At 35.4% G+C, this 13,502-nt stretch overlaps 2 protein-coding genes across 2 annotated transcripts; both read right to left on the bottom strand.

The window, feature by feature from the left end:
- Window positions 1–2,010: 2,010 nt before the first annotated feature.
- LOC131001978 (homeobox-leucine zipper protein GLABRA 2-like) lies at window positions 2,011–2,986 on the bottom strand. The gene is made up of 2 exons (XM_057928642.1): window positions 2,594–2,986; window positions 2,011–2,468 (listed from the first exon to the last, which is right to left on the bottom strand). The coding sequence occupies exons 1-2, from the start codon at window positions 2,675–2,677 to the stop codon at window positions 2,169–2,171; spliced, it is 384 nt and encodes a 127-aa protein (XP_057784625.1). The 5' UTR covers window positions 2,678–2,986; the 3' UTR covers window positions 2,011–2,168.
- A 6,309-nt stretch (window positions 2,987–9,295) lies between these two features.
- LOC131001977 (GCN5-related N-acetyltransferase 4, chloroplastic-like) lies at window positions 9,296–12,305 on the bottom strand. Its single transcript, XM_057928641.1, has 3 exons — window positions 11,862–12,305; window positions 10,704–11,100; window positions 9,296–9,795 (listed from the first exon to the last, which is right to left on the bottom strand). The coding sequence occupies exons 1-3, from the start codon at window positions 12,019–12,021 to the stop codon at window positions 9,495–9,497; spliced, it is 858 nt and encodes a 285-aa protein (XP_057784624.1). The 5' UTR covers window positions 12,022–12,305; the 3' UTR covers window positions 9,296–9,494.
- Between the last annotated feature and the right edge of the window lie 1,197 nt (window positions 12,306–13,502).

The following is a 13,502-nucleotide window of genomic DNA, read 5'->3' as shown; positions in this document are numbered from 1 at the left end:
CTTTATCACTTTATTACCTTCTCTTTCTTACTTTATCACTTTATTACTTTCTCTCTCTTACTTTATCACTTTATTATTACACACTTAAAACATTAATCTACAACTCCTTAATCCCGTGCCGAAAAGCAAATGTAGCGTCTTGGCCGGGACGGAGGGAGTATCATGTTGGGGTTCTTTTTTAATTTTGTACGAATATTGAACATATGTGGGAGTCTTTCTATTATTTGTATGAATGCAGGGTAGATTTGTAATTATCATGAAAGTTGACATCGGGAGTTTGAACAGTATTAAAAGTATTTGATAATTTGTGGGGCAAATGAATTTTCTTCTAAGTTTATGATATTACACGCAATTAACCCTTTAAAATACTAGATTTTTATGCCAATTTCCAGTTATGTTTTGCGTTCATGTTCAACTCCATAGTCGGAGAACCTCTCGAAAACTTGTGCAAATATGTAGCGTCACCCCTGTCTCCATGAACGGTTTATTTGCTCTATAACAAAATTAAAATGATAAATAATTTATTAAATATTTAATTCATGGTAATATAGTAATTTTGAATTATTTCAAAAAAAAAAATGTAACATACTAAGAAATAAATTGAGGGCTGTGTATGGAACCATTTATTTAGATAACATTAGATAAATTGGGCTCACGTGAGAATACCCATAAACAACGGCCCGTGTTCGTGTTGGACACATCTCTCTCTCAAACATCACTTGCTAGTAACTCGAATAACGTTATGTGATGGGGTAATTATAAATGTAGCCCCCATTTTACTCTTTGTAGCCTCATATTTTGATAGATAATTAAAATTAAAGTAATTTTACCATTTCAACCTTTTAGTTCTAAAATTTATCAATTAATAAATTAATATATTTCCACCCTAAAATACATGATATTCTGCAAAGTATAACCCCTAAAGTTGTAGATTATTCACCGCATCGCTGCCATATCTGAATCTGTATCTGTATTGCTTTTGTATCTGTATCTGTATCTGTATTGCTTTTACCATTATTCACTCGCTTCTGAATCTGTATTGCTTTTGTAATGGTTCATATTTAAGCTTTAATGTTTATTATTGTTTGAAAATTGATGAAGTTTCACCCTCTGCAAAATGGCGAATCTTGAAAAGAAATCTCCCATTCTTCTTCAATCATAATACGATTAGGAAAACTTCCTCAAAAAAAGTAATGAATGAGATTAGGGAAAATATCATCAGTCGTCCTTTTCTTCTCCTTTCAATTCCCAACAACAAGGCAACAAAAAAAAATATTGAATTTTATAAATTTTTTCTTCGCACTAATTTGGCAATCAAACATTGTCCTCTTGATGTTGTTATACCTCCCCCATCTCTCCCACTCTCTGAACTTGGCCGAAAATAATTATTTTCTCTTGATCGAACAATCACTATCGTCGCCTGTTGTTTCTCGTCAATGGCGACTCCTGCATCGTGCGACTGCACAGTTTCAGGTTTTTGAAGAAGTGAGGGGCTATACAATTCTTCGAATTTATGCGTTTGATGTTGCTGTGGTTATATTTTACCTACATTTGGGGGGCTATAAGTTATTTGAGATTATTTCTTTTTTTTAATTAATAAAGTAGGAATACATGATCGATGGTTATGAGGGCAATATTGTACAATAAATATAATTTTAATTATTTATTAATATAGGAGGCTATAAAGAGTAAAATTGAGGCTACATTTAAAATTACCCTATGTGATGTGATGTCATTCTCAAATGAACTTTTATTTCTTTTTTTTTTTCTCTCTTGTGATTTTGGTTTTGAAAATTGTTTTTACCTTATTCATAGTGTTAATATATAGTAGTAGCCTAAAATATAAAAACAATTTTAAAAAAAGCCACAACTATAAAACTATAGTAAAAGTAGCCATTTTCTAGTGGAATGACAAGTATGTCCTCAGTGGAGCCCACAAAATCCCTCCCTCTCTCTCCTCTCCTCTCTCTCTCGATTTTTTCTTGCTTTGAAATTTGTTTTGTTCCCTGCTGACATCACAATTAACTTTGTTTGATTATTTCTTTAAGCCGTTAATCTACTCCTTTGATTTCTCCGGCCATATTCATCATATATCTCAAATAAAAATGGAACATGCTAGAAATTACAAACATAAATTAATACGAACTTGAAAATGGTGAATGTAATTTTCACACATACACATGTGTGTGTGTGTGGAGGAGACTAAAGAGAGAAACATACGCTTCCATTTCTCGAATCTGTTGGGGTGTGTGTCTGTGATATTTCTTCCTCTTCCTCTTCTTGCCGCCGCCGCCGTCATTTTCATCTTCATCTTCATCATCCATTAATCCCTCCGCTGCCAACTCGTAGTAGTCGTCCGACCGCGACTTGCCGGCGCCGGAATTCTCGCTGCTTATCTCCACTGCGTCGCCGCCGATCCCGCCCTCCCCCTCCTCCACCTCGCCTCCGCCACCTTGGAAAATACCAGCCTTTCACAAAAACGAGAATAAAATTAAAAAACCACGTAACTAATTCGAAATTACATGCAAAACAATTTATTTACTATTTTATTTAAAAAGAAAAAGGAAAGTAGAGAGAGAGAGAGGGAGAGTACAAGAGAGAGTGAGAGAGCTGGAGCAGAGGCGAAAAGATCTCTGGGCTGAGAAGGGGGGAGATTGGACGACATATCTATACTCATTGCATTTGCCAAATCGATGATAAATTGCTTTCTTAATTAACTTGCTTTGTGTTTTTATCAGCTACTCTTTTTTCTTTTCTTTTTTAATTTTAAATATGAAGCTCATTTCGTGGGCTTGTGATGTGAAGAAGACGGTGGGGTCTGTTCATTAAGGATATGAAACAAAATGGAGACTTATAGTGAGCTGTTGAGTACTTTTTTTCGTATCTTTGTTTTGCAGATTAACTTGTTTTGCAGATTAGAAAATAGAAGGTGCTTCTCTTCTCTCTCCGCTCCTCTCTCTCTCTCCAGCGCGACTCCGGCGCTTCCCTCTCCGGCGCGACTCCAGCGCTTATCATTTTGGACTATGTTGTTATTGTGGATGGATGGATTGTTGGAGCTTTTGTTGGTTGTAGGATGAAATTGTGCTTAAATTATGTAATCGTGTACTATTTGTGTACTGAAGAACCAGGTTTTTGTGTACAATTTCGTGCACTTGATAACTGTGGATGATGCCAGGTTTCGTGTATGTCTTTGTGTTCTAATTTATAGATTTCGTGTACTATTCGTGTACTGAAGAAATAGGTTTTGTGTACGACTTCGTGCAATTGATATTAATAAATAAAAACAGCTTTCGTGTACTGTTTCGTGTTTATGTTTATTGGTTCTGTGTACTCTTTCGTGTATCTATTTACAGGTATTGTGTCTTATTTTGTGTACTATGTCGTGTATTGAAGAACATGTTCAAGTGTGCACGAGATATTGTACACGACTATTACCTTTTGGACACGACACTAGACACGAAATCAAATAACATACTTTTAAATGATTTGGCATCGATATGGATGTTAACATTTTCATTTTCATTGAGAATTATGCTTCAAATCTCAAAATAAACTTACTTAACATAATTTTATTGAATTCTCTATTAGATTAGTGAAAGTTGAAACTTAGAACTTTGTAAGAGAATCCACATAAATATTAATGAAGTAACTTAAGATTTATACGAATAATAAGCCATATTGTTGTTTTAAAGACATTCTTAGTAAAGATTATAAAAACTACTCAATTGGCTCATTGCACCAATTTATAATGATCGATTAATTTAAAAATCGATCTAAAATCAGTCATCCTATACGGTGCACGAGATTAGGGTACACGAATGATTCGTGTACCCTAATCTCGTGCACCGTATAGGATGATTGATTTTAGATCGATTTTTGAATTGATCCATCATTATAAATTGGTGCAATGAGTCAATTGAGTAGTTTTCATAATCTTTACACAACATTGTCTTCAAAACAACAATATGACTCATTATTCGTATAAATATTAAGTTACTTCATTAATATTTATGTGGATTCTCTTACAAAGTTGTAAGTTTTAACTTTCATTAATCTAACAACTATCTTAGAAATTTTGGACCTTTGGAAATAAACGAAGTTAGCAAATTGATTGGTTCCCTTAGTCGCCCCACCAATTGGTCAACAGACAACATATATGCATCAACTGTTCGGCTATTTTTTTTTTTTTAGATAACAAACTGTTGGCCTTAGAAAGTAATTATGCCTAATTTTGGTTTAAGTATTCGAACAATCGAGAGAGAGAGAGTTATTTTTGCAGATACTAAAAAATCGAGAGAGAGAAGAGAAAGAGAGGGATTTTTGTTGATTTTTTTTAATATATTATAGTTATATTATTTGTGGTCCTCACTGAGGATATACTTGTCTTTTTACTATAAAATGGCTACTTTTACTATAGTTTTATACTTGTGGCTCTATTGAATATATTATTTATTTTATAGGCTAAATATAAATTTCCCCCATATTCATAAATGAATGGACACAGCGATTCTCTTAATTAGAATTTTGCGTCTTACTAATAATAATAATAATAATAATAATAATATTTGTTTTACTTTAATTCGAATTTTGCGTCTCAATTTCTTCTTCTTTTTTGAGTTAATTTTGCGTCTTAATTTCTGTTGACTCTAATGCAATTCTATCATAACCCTTTGTTATTTCAATCCCTAATTGAATCAATAATTGTTGAATATGATTGGAGGTCGTAAGACCTAGTCATTAATCCACTCAATTGCATGTAATGCTATAAAAGTTTGGAGTATTAGCACGTGAATATTTGAACTTTTTCCATTTTCTGATTTTACAATCGAATTTTAAAATTTACCTATAGATACATGAACTTTATATTCTTTTTTATTTTACACCGGATAAACTTTTTCGACGAGACAAAATATGATCAGTCAAGTCGATCCGATTCATTATTATCTATAGATGAGGCAAAAGATAACTTATGACCTCGTGGATGGAGAGGGATTCGAACCCCATTACTCCTATCAATAGTCAATACTATTGTTTTCAAGATAGGTTGTTTCAACCCGTCAGACATCCATCCCTTTCACGCTTCGTTCTAGTGAAAGGGAAAGCCCAAAGTGAAGAGACGAGTGACTACTCTGTTCCTCCTCCTTTTTCTAGGTAAATCTCCTTAGAGCCGTCTTACTCGGCTCAAATATTAAAATAATCATTTTACTTAAACCAAGGTTAATAATAATCATAATATTAAAAATATATCAATTATAAACATTCTTACTAAAATACTCTTTAATTATTCTATTTCAATATTTACTAATAGTTTAAAGTAAAAATTTTATTTTAACCAAATTGAAATCTAAAAAAGAAAATAGAAAAACACCGCCCCTCCCCCCAAAAAAAAATTTGTCGTCCCCTTTGCTTCCCACTTCCCAGCTCCCAGACCCCAGTCCCAAATTTTCATCCCTTTCTCTGTTTCCCAATCTTGTTCCTTTCGCCGACCCCGATCCCAAGCCAGAAGATTTGAGTTTCAGTGCCACTATTCATCTACGAGCTAGTTTCATGATGTTGTCGACTTGTTACACTTCTTCTTCTTACTTCGCTCAGTTCTTCTCGTTATAGTTCGTTGCCCAAATCTCTTCTCAATTTTCAATTTTGATTCCTAATCTATTCTGCAAAAATAATCCCGCTAAAATGCCCTAAATACAAAAATTAAAAAACGTTGGAACAAAAACGACCATGTCTTAGAAAGTGTGAAACTGTCACGTCAATCAATCTGACTGCCATGTCAGCAATGATTTAGAAGTATTTTGAAATCGTGTGCAAAAAAAAAACTCCATTTATTTATAGACAGACTTTAAAATTTGGATGTAAAACTAAAAAATGGGAAAATTTCGAATATTTACACAGCAATATCCCTAAATATTAGGTCCGGATTTGAACAGGAAACAATTTTGGGGCCAATTTGACACGAAAGTTGGGTTAGCCCAATTTTGTATGAGCGTATAAAAGTGCTTTAATTAGTTACTCTTGTTTATTTCTATTAGGTTAGTTGTGACATAACTAACTTTGAAGTTTATTTACAAAAGGGTGATTTTATTCACAACCCTCATTTTATTCAATATAGCCTCTTGTATAAAATAATAATAAAAAATAATTATAAGTTTACAAATTTGTCCTACAATTCATATAGCTTCCAATTAAATATAATTCATATTATAGTTAAATTTAGGGAAAATTGCACCTAAATACACAAACTTTGTCGAAAATCCATATTTGACGCGAAGTTAGGATTTTACATTTTAATACACCAATTTAAGAAGTTGTTCAATTTTGACACAATTTTGAATTCCGGCGACCGGGATATTGACGTGGCAGCCGGAATCGCCACGTCATCACCACGTCACACACACACACACACTCCACTCTCTCTCTCTCACACCCCACTCTCTCTCTCCTTCCACACGTCAGCTCCCCCCTCCCCCCAGCCACCCCGGTCGGACCCTCCTCCTCCCCACACCACCGCCGTCGAGCCCCCAACCGTAAACCCTCCCTCCCACCGTCGTCACCCTTGTCTCTATGTTCTCTCTCTCTCTCTCTACCAAAGCTCGAAGAGCAGCAACAGCGCCGCCCTTTGACGTCTCGTTTGATGGTGGCGTGAATTCGTTCAGTGGTGGCGCGATTCGGCGGGGCAGGAAAGGAGGCGGGGACGGGACTTCTCATTCGCGGGGAAAATTCGATCTGAGTTTTCTGGTGTTCGTGCGATGATGACACGCCCTTGACCAGAGAGGAGGCGACGGCGCTGCAGTGGCAGCTTGGCGAGACAAAAACCCTAGCTCTGGATTTGAGGGGATCTCCCACCGCCGAGTGCCCTCCGCCGTCTGGATCTGAGGGGAGGCGCCATATGAGTTTGGGAGGTGGTGTAAGGTGTTTGGGGAAGGTGAGAGAGAGTGAGGGTTTGCGGCTGGGGGCTCGACGGCGGGAGGGAGGGTTTACGGTTGGGGGCTCGACGGCGGTGGTGTGGGGAGGAGGAGGGTCCGACCGGGGTGGCTGGGGGGAGGGGGGAGCTGACGTGTGGAAGGAGAGAGAGAGTGGGGTGTGAGAGAGAGAGAGTGGAGTGTGTGTGTGTGTGTGACGTGGTGATGACGTGGCGATTCCGGCTGCCACGTCAATATCCCGGTCGCCGGAATTCAAAATTGTGTCAAAATTGAACAACTTCTTAAATTGGTGTATTAAAATGTAAAATCCTAACTTCGCGTCAAATATGGATTTTCGACAAAGTTTGTGTATTTAGGTGCAATTTTCCCTTAAATTTATAATTCATATAGCCTCCTTGTATAGCCTTCTTTAATGGTTCAGAGGATTACCTCGATTACCTCTGCTAGTCTTCTTCCCTTTCTCTTTTCTTCTTTTACCAAACAAAAATAAAAAGAAATTACAAACTTTTCGTGAACACACTTAGCAACTGAGTTAGGTTTGTAGATAAATTCAAATGAATTCTCCTCCTCCTCCTTCCACATACATCCCGTTGAGATGGGATAGCACAATAGATCAATGGTGGTTTACTTCTCCGAAAGATTGGGCTGCTATCAATGGCCATTGCGATTTAGTGAGGCAGCTTCTTTACATGACACCAATCTTCTCATCAAATTAACCTCCCTCCTAAGAAACTCCGCCTCCAGATCGTATCGGACGACGATATCAGTTTCGACGATAAATTTAAATTTTGAGAAAATTGATTTTTCATAGGCTCATTTCTTGGTGTATTTGGTATATCTATATAGAAAAAACCTTATTGTATATCTTGCAAAAGTTGATCCTCTATTTTGATCGTTGTTGTTGGCCGATAGCACCGGCAGCGAAGCGACTCTGCTCACCATTGTTGTTGTTCGGATCGTGAGAGGGTGAAGACGGTGGCCTTCGTCGAAATTGAAGCCGGAGGTGGTTGCCGGAAATCGAGGGAGGAGGCGACGACAGATTTGGGAAGAAGGCACAACAGGTAGATTTTAGGAAGAAGAAGATGTGGGGCTTTTTGATTGAGGCAATACACACAAGCAGGGAGATTTACGAAGAAGAAGATGGGGACTGTGATTGGGGCTAATAGCTATACATGCAGAGTTAATTTTATTAAAAGGATAATCATATTTTATTTAAAGGCCGTAACTTATGGGATAAATTAGTAAATTTATAATTATTTATTATTATTATTTTTTATATGGGGCTACATTAAGTAAAATAGGGGCTATGAATAAAATTACCCTGTAAAATGATATCACAAATGGCCCATATAACTCCCAATCAATTACAAAAGCCCATTTGGAGATGTGCCACTGAAGCCCAAAAGAATGTTATTCATTTGCACTCTTGATTATTGCATACTATAAATAAATCAAATTATTTCGACTCCATAGGTACTTCTTCAAGCTCATTTACCGAATCTTTCTTAAATCAATGACTCAAATTTAATCATAACAATACTTTACCATAAATTCGCGAACAAACAAGTTGAGTTACTGGCTTGAAAATATAACACTATCAACTTAGTACAATTTAAAATTTCATACTTTAACTAAGTAATATGCATTTAAGTTTCAAGTAACTTTATATGTGTTTTAATGGCAAGTAAATTTATATGTTATAATAGCATAATGGATTTTAGTAAAAAAAAATATACTTCATTCGTCCCAGTTATATAGGTTGATTAAACTTTACACAAAGATTAGAAGATAAAATAATTTATTCTTAAAAAATTACAAATATTAAAATCTAAATATAAATTTAAAAAAATTGTTTAAATTCAATTCTTATGAGCTTCGAACTATTGATCGATATATAACACTCTAGATTTGATTAAAAACGAATCAAATTTGAGCTAGTTCAATTACACACCTAACTAGTTGATGTCCATATTATACCCAAAAACCAAAAAACAAGAACCAAATTTAAGAAAGAACTACGAGATATGTTGATAAGAGCATCCGCAATGGGTTTACTTGATAGCCTACTTGATAGTGGAGAATCAAATTGAGTAAATAGTGCTTTATTGGGGTTACTTGATAGCCTACTTAATTTTTTTAGTTTTTAAAGAGGAGAGAGATTTTTAAAGAGGAGGAGAATTAAAAAAAATAAAAAATACATCACTCGTGTATACTCGAAGGATCGAGTAGGCCTCGAGTAAGGCCCCCCTGCAACGCCCTACTCGAGTGCAACGCTCTACTCGAGTAGGCGCTCGAGTAGATGCGTTGCAGATGCTCTAACAACCAATAATATCGTGGTGAAGAAGAAGAAGAAGAAAGAGGTGTATAGCTTCTTTGCTGACTGCTGCCTTTTACCATCACATATCTTATAACAAACAAATTTCACAACGTACAACATCTAACAGCCACAATCACTACATTCCACCACCAAAACTTATCCAATATCTACATCTTATCTCCATCCTACTCTCCATTTTATTTTATTTTGGCAATTGTTCACAATAAAAATCGCGTATATTTTCTTTTTGTTACCTAAATATTACTTGGAGGGTTTAATTTGGAGTCGAGGAGCTTCATCATGAAGTTGAACTGCACATCGGCTGCAAGCCTTGGATGAGGCCAGTTGGCCCCCTCTGGGATCTTGATGATCTTGAAACCCTGGCTAGTGTAGAGCTTCGTGGCTCCCGGGTTGCTGAGATCACAATGCAAAGCAATGGCACGGCATCCCCACGCTTTAGCCTTTGCCTCGGCTTTAGCTATTAGCTGCTTTGCAATCCCCTTTCTACGGAAATTCTCCCTCACAGCAACGTTTGATATGTATGCAACTCCTCTCCTGTCCACAATGGAAAATTCTTGTATCAATTTTCCACAGTTTTGGAAAACTTTCAGAAAACTAATGAGATCACTACAGTATGAAGTTAAGATGATTAGCACTGAAGATTTTTCAAGAATTTTCTTGGACATATGAATCGTTTCAAACAAAGGAATGTGTTGGGGTGACTTTAATATTATTACATGAGGCGTGTAGAACTGAACTCAGCTGGAAATGAGTTGAGCCGTCAGCATTATGAACACGACATGTATATGATCCACAGCAGAGGGCATGGCATAGGAATTTTTCTATTCAATCAGCATGCATATTTAGTCTTGAAATTCAAATAAGATGAACTACGAAATTAAAAGAGAGAATCTAAGTGAGTAGGATAATACACAGCTCCTAAAATTGGCTCTTAGTCACGAGATTGCCTACTCATACACGCATAATATGCTCCTACTTAAGGATTTTCTTCTCTACTTTCTCAACAAATAGTTGACACTAATCGAGAACCGCATTTCTTTGTATATATCAAAATTGTATCTTGCGTTCCTGCACTCCATTCTCTCTTCTCATAGATTGTTATCTTTTTTTCACTCATGTTATTCGGGTTTCAGAATATTGAATTCTTGCGTGATCTTCTCGACAACGATAACCTTGAACTCAATTCTTTTCAATAGTAAATTATGAATAATTCTATGATCAGTAAACTTTTATGCACCTTAATACCCACTCATATGTGGCTAGACAGAGCAAAGCAAGAAAAATCAATCAAGCTATCCGACAAAGGTAGCGAGTAATTTTAATTTGTTTGAAATTAAGTCAGAAATCTGGGATAAGATTAACTAGATTGTCTAACAATCCATAATCAACAACTTCAGCATATATCAATCACTAATGAGGAAGACAACTATCATAAAACTTACCTTCTCTGTCGAAGAGGTCCTTTTCTTGGTAAAAAATCGGCTACAGTATCAACAGTAAGAATCCCAGCAACGTACCCTTTGTTCAGACTAATCTTCCCCTCAAGACCTCCGATTTTGAACTCATCGCTCCCTATAAAAAACGAATCTTCACCAGACCTCCCAATCACGGCAACCAGGCAGGTTCTTTCGCAGCCCTTAGGTATCGAGAACCCAAACAGCATGCCAACAAGCCTGTCGAATCTCAACACAAAGTCTAGAGGGAAAGAGTATTCGGGAAAGAAGCAACTGCAGTGCGTCTCAGCCACTTCCCAACAGTCCTCTATCCTAGCCTCCCGAACAACAATCTCAGGAGACGTTGTCGGGAATAGCTCAGCCACTTGACTTGCCCTGCAAAGCCCTACAAAGAGAATCCCTTTGTTGTACCATTTCACAATCCATGCTCAACAACTTAGACGTGCGTATTCACAATCATGAGCCGAGCATTTGTAACTGAAGCAACGTTACATCTTAAAACGAACTTCTCAATAATATCTCTTCTCTCAATATTTCACCAATTATAGAATCTCCAAAACTACACACGAAACACGTTCTGCTAAAATGGATTCCGATACGTCAACAAAGCAAACATTTCCACCTTGCTTGCTAACAAATTGTATAAGCAGAAGCACTACAAACCGAAAAATATAGTACTATCAAAGAAACTTTCTAGTCTATCTACTTTCAAGACTTCTAAACCTTTTCATAGAACAGTAGGAAAAGATCGAATAAGCCTAAAAAATTGTGCTGATTTGAACACCTTGAGCTCTCTAAAATAATGCTTAACAGCCTTATTTTTGCACTTAAAAATTTCTCCCTCCACAAAATTACCCAATATTGAATAAGTGGTATAACTTTGCTGATATACGCATCTCAACCTCTCCAAATGAATATGCAATTTCATCATATGAAAATCCAAAATTCTGTATTTCAACATCAAGCCAGTCCTCAATAGACTGACACACGATAAATGACAATATGCAATTTCATCATATGCAATTAAGAAAATATCAGCAAACGCTATAAATCACAATGAATTTAATTGAAGAGGTTCTCAAAATTTTGTTGATCAGATTTCCCACAAAGAAGAGAGAGAGAGAAAAGAAGGGATTTTGATCATACCCGACACATGTGGGGGTGAAGGAGAGTTAGGAATTTCACAATTCAAAATCTTGGAAGGAGTGGAAAAGGAGTGGGGCTTGAGATTCTTGATTTTGAGAGAGATATTGAGACTGAAGCTGCTGCCATTCACTACTCTTGTTATAGAAGGAACGGTCTGCATTTCTCACCAATTCTTGTAACCTCTCTCTCTCCCCTGGTGGAAAGAGAAAACACACAGAAGCAATCTGTCCTAGATTCTCTGAAAATCCCAGATTTTGGGATTCCTCCTCTTCACTATTTTGGTGTCAGGAGGGCTTCTTCATTAAATAATTGAAGAGAGAGAGAGAGATTGTGAATACTGAATAGTCTTGGCTGAAGCGGTTGGTTTTGTTTAAGCTAATCTAAAAGACAAAGAGCAAGAAGCACAAACAGACAAAGCATAGTTAGCTAACTGACACAATTCTACATTTATAAATATTTAATATTGGGCCTTTTCTACTCTTGTCCAAATTTACTATTCTTATAAAATATCTGCACAGCTTATCATTCTTGTTAGTTACTCCGCCTCTCAAAAATTTGGCCCCAAATAAAGGCAGGAATTTTAATAAAAATTAATAAAAAAATTATTTGATGTATAAAAATAATATTTAAAAGATTATAATTGTAAAATTAATAATAAAATCATGTATAAAAAATAAGGAGATTGGGGCAAATTTTTTGGGGACATCAAAAACAAATTGAGGCAAATTTTTTGAGGACAGAAGGAATAGTGAAAAAATGTTATACTGATGAAAATATGTTTTAACGCAAAAACTTGCGTGCGGGTGGCCGCATGCCATGCGGTCACCCGCCTACTAAATCTATGTATATATATTTTGACAAATAATACACATAATTATGTGACAACGCAGCGGTAGTGGCTTTCTTTTTAATCAAGGTCACGATTTCAAAACTCATAACCCATTTTCTTGGTTTTGTGCTTTTTTTTGCGGTTTTGTGCTTTTCTTCTTCTTCTTCTTCTTCTTTTTTTGCGTTTTTTGGGTTTTGAAATAATTATACATATCAATAATTATTTTTATACATATTAATAATTATTTTTTCTTACAATAATAATAATTTGATAAAATAACTAAATGTAATATTTCTAAATAATTACATTTGTTCACGATAATTATTACTTTTATTTATGAGAATTTGTATTTTTAGTTATTTGATCAAATAATTATTTGTGTAAGCAAAAGTAATAGTACTTTTAGGGTTTAGTATTCCGTATTTAGGTTTTAAAAATATTGAATGATGATTAATACTAATATTCACATAAGTATACATTTATGCATGAAAATGTATACCTTAGATAAAATAAAAGTAAATATTGTCATTTGAGTTTATTATTGAATGGTTAGGGTTTAATATTCAGTGTTTAGAGTTTAGTATTCCCTATTTAGGATTTAGTATTCAGTGTTTACAAAATATTAAATGATGGTTAATACTTATATTCACATAAGTATACATTTAAGCATGGAAATGTATATCTTAGATAAAATAAAAGTAAATATTGCCATTTGGATTTATTATTGAATGACTAGGTTTTATTATTGAATATGACTAGGGTTTAGTATTCCTCATTTAGGGTTTAGTATTCAGTGTTTAGGTTTAAAATAT

This window comes from Salvia miltiorrhiza, chromosome 8 (assembly GCF_028751815.1).
Source record: "Salvia miltiorrhiza cultivar Shanhuang (shh) chromosome 8, IMPLAD_Smil_shh, whole genome shotgun sequence".
NCBI classification, from domain to species: Eukaryota; Viridiplantae; Streptophyta; class Magnoliopsida; order Lamiales; family Lamiaceae; genus Salvia; species Salvia miltiorrhiza.
This window is presented reverse-complemented; position numbering and strand designations above follow the sequence as displayed.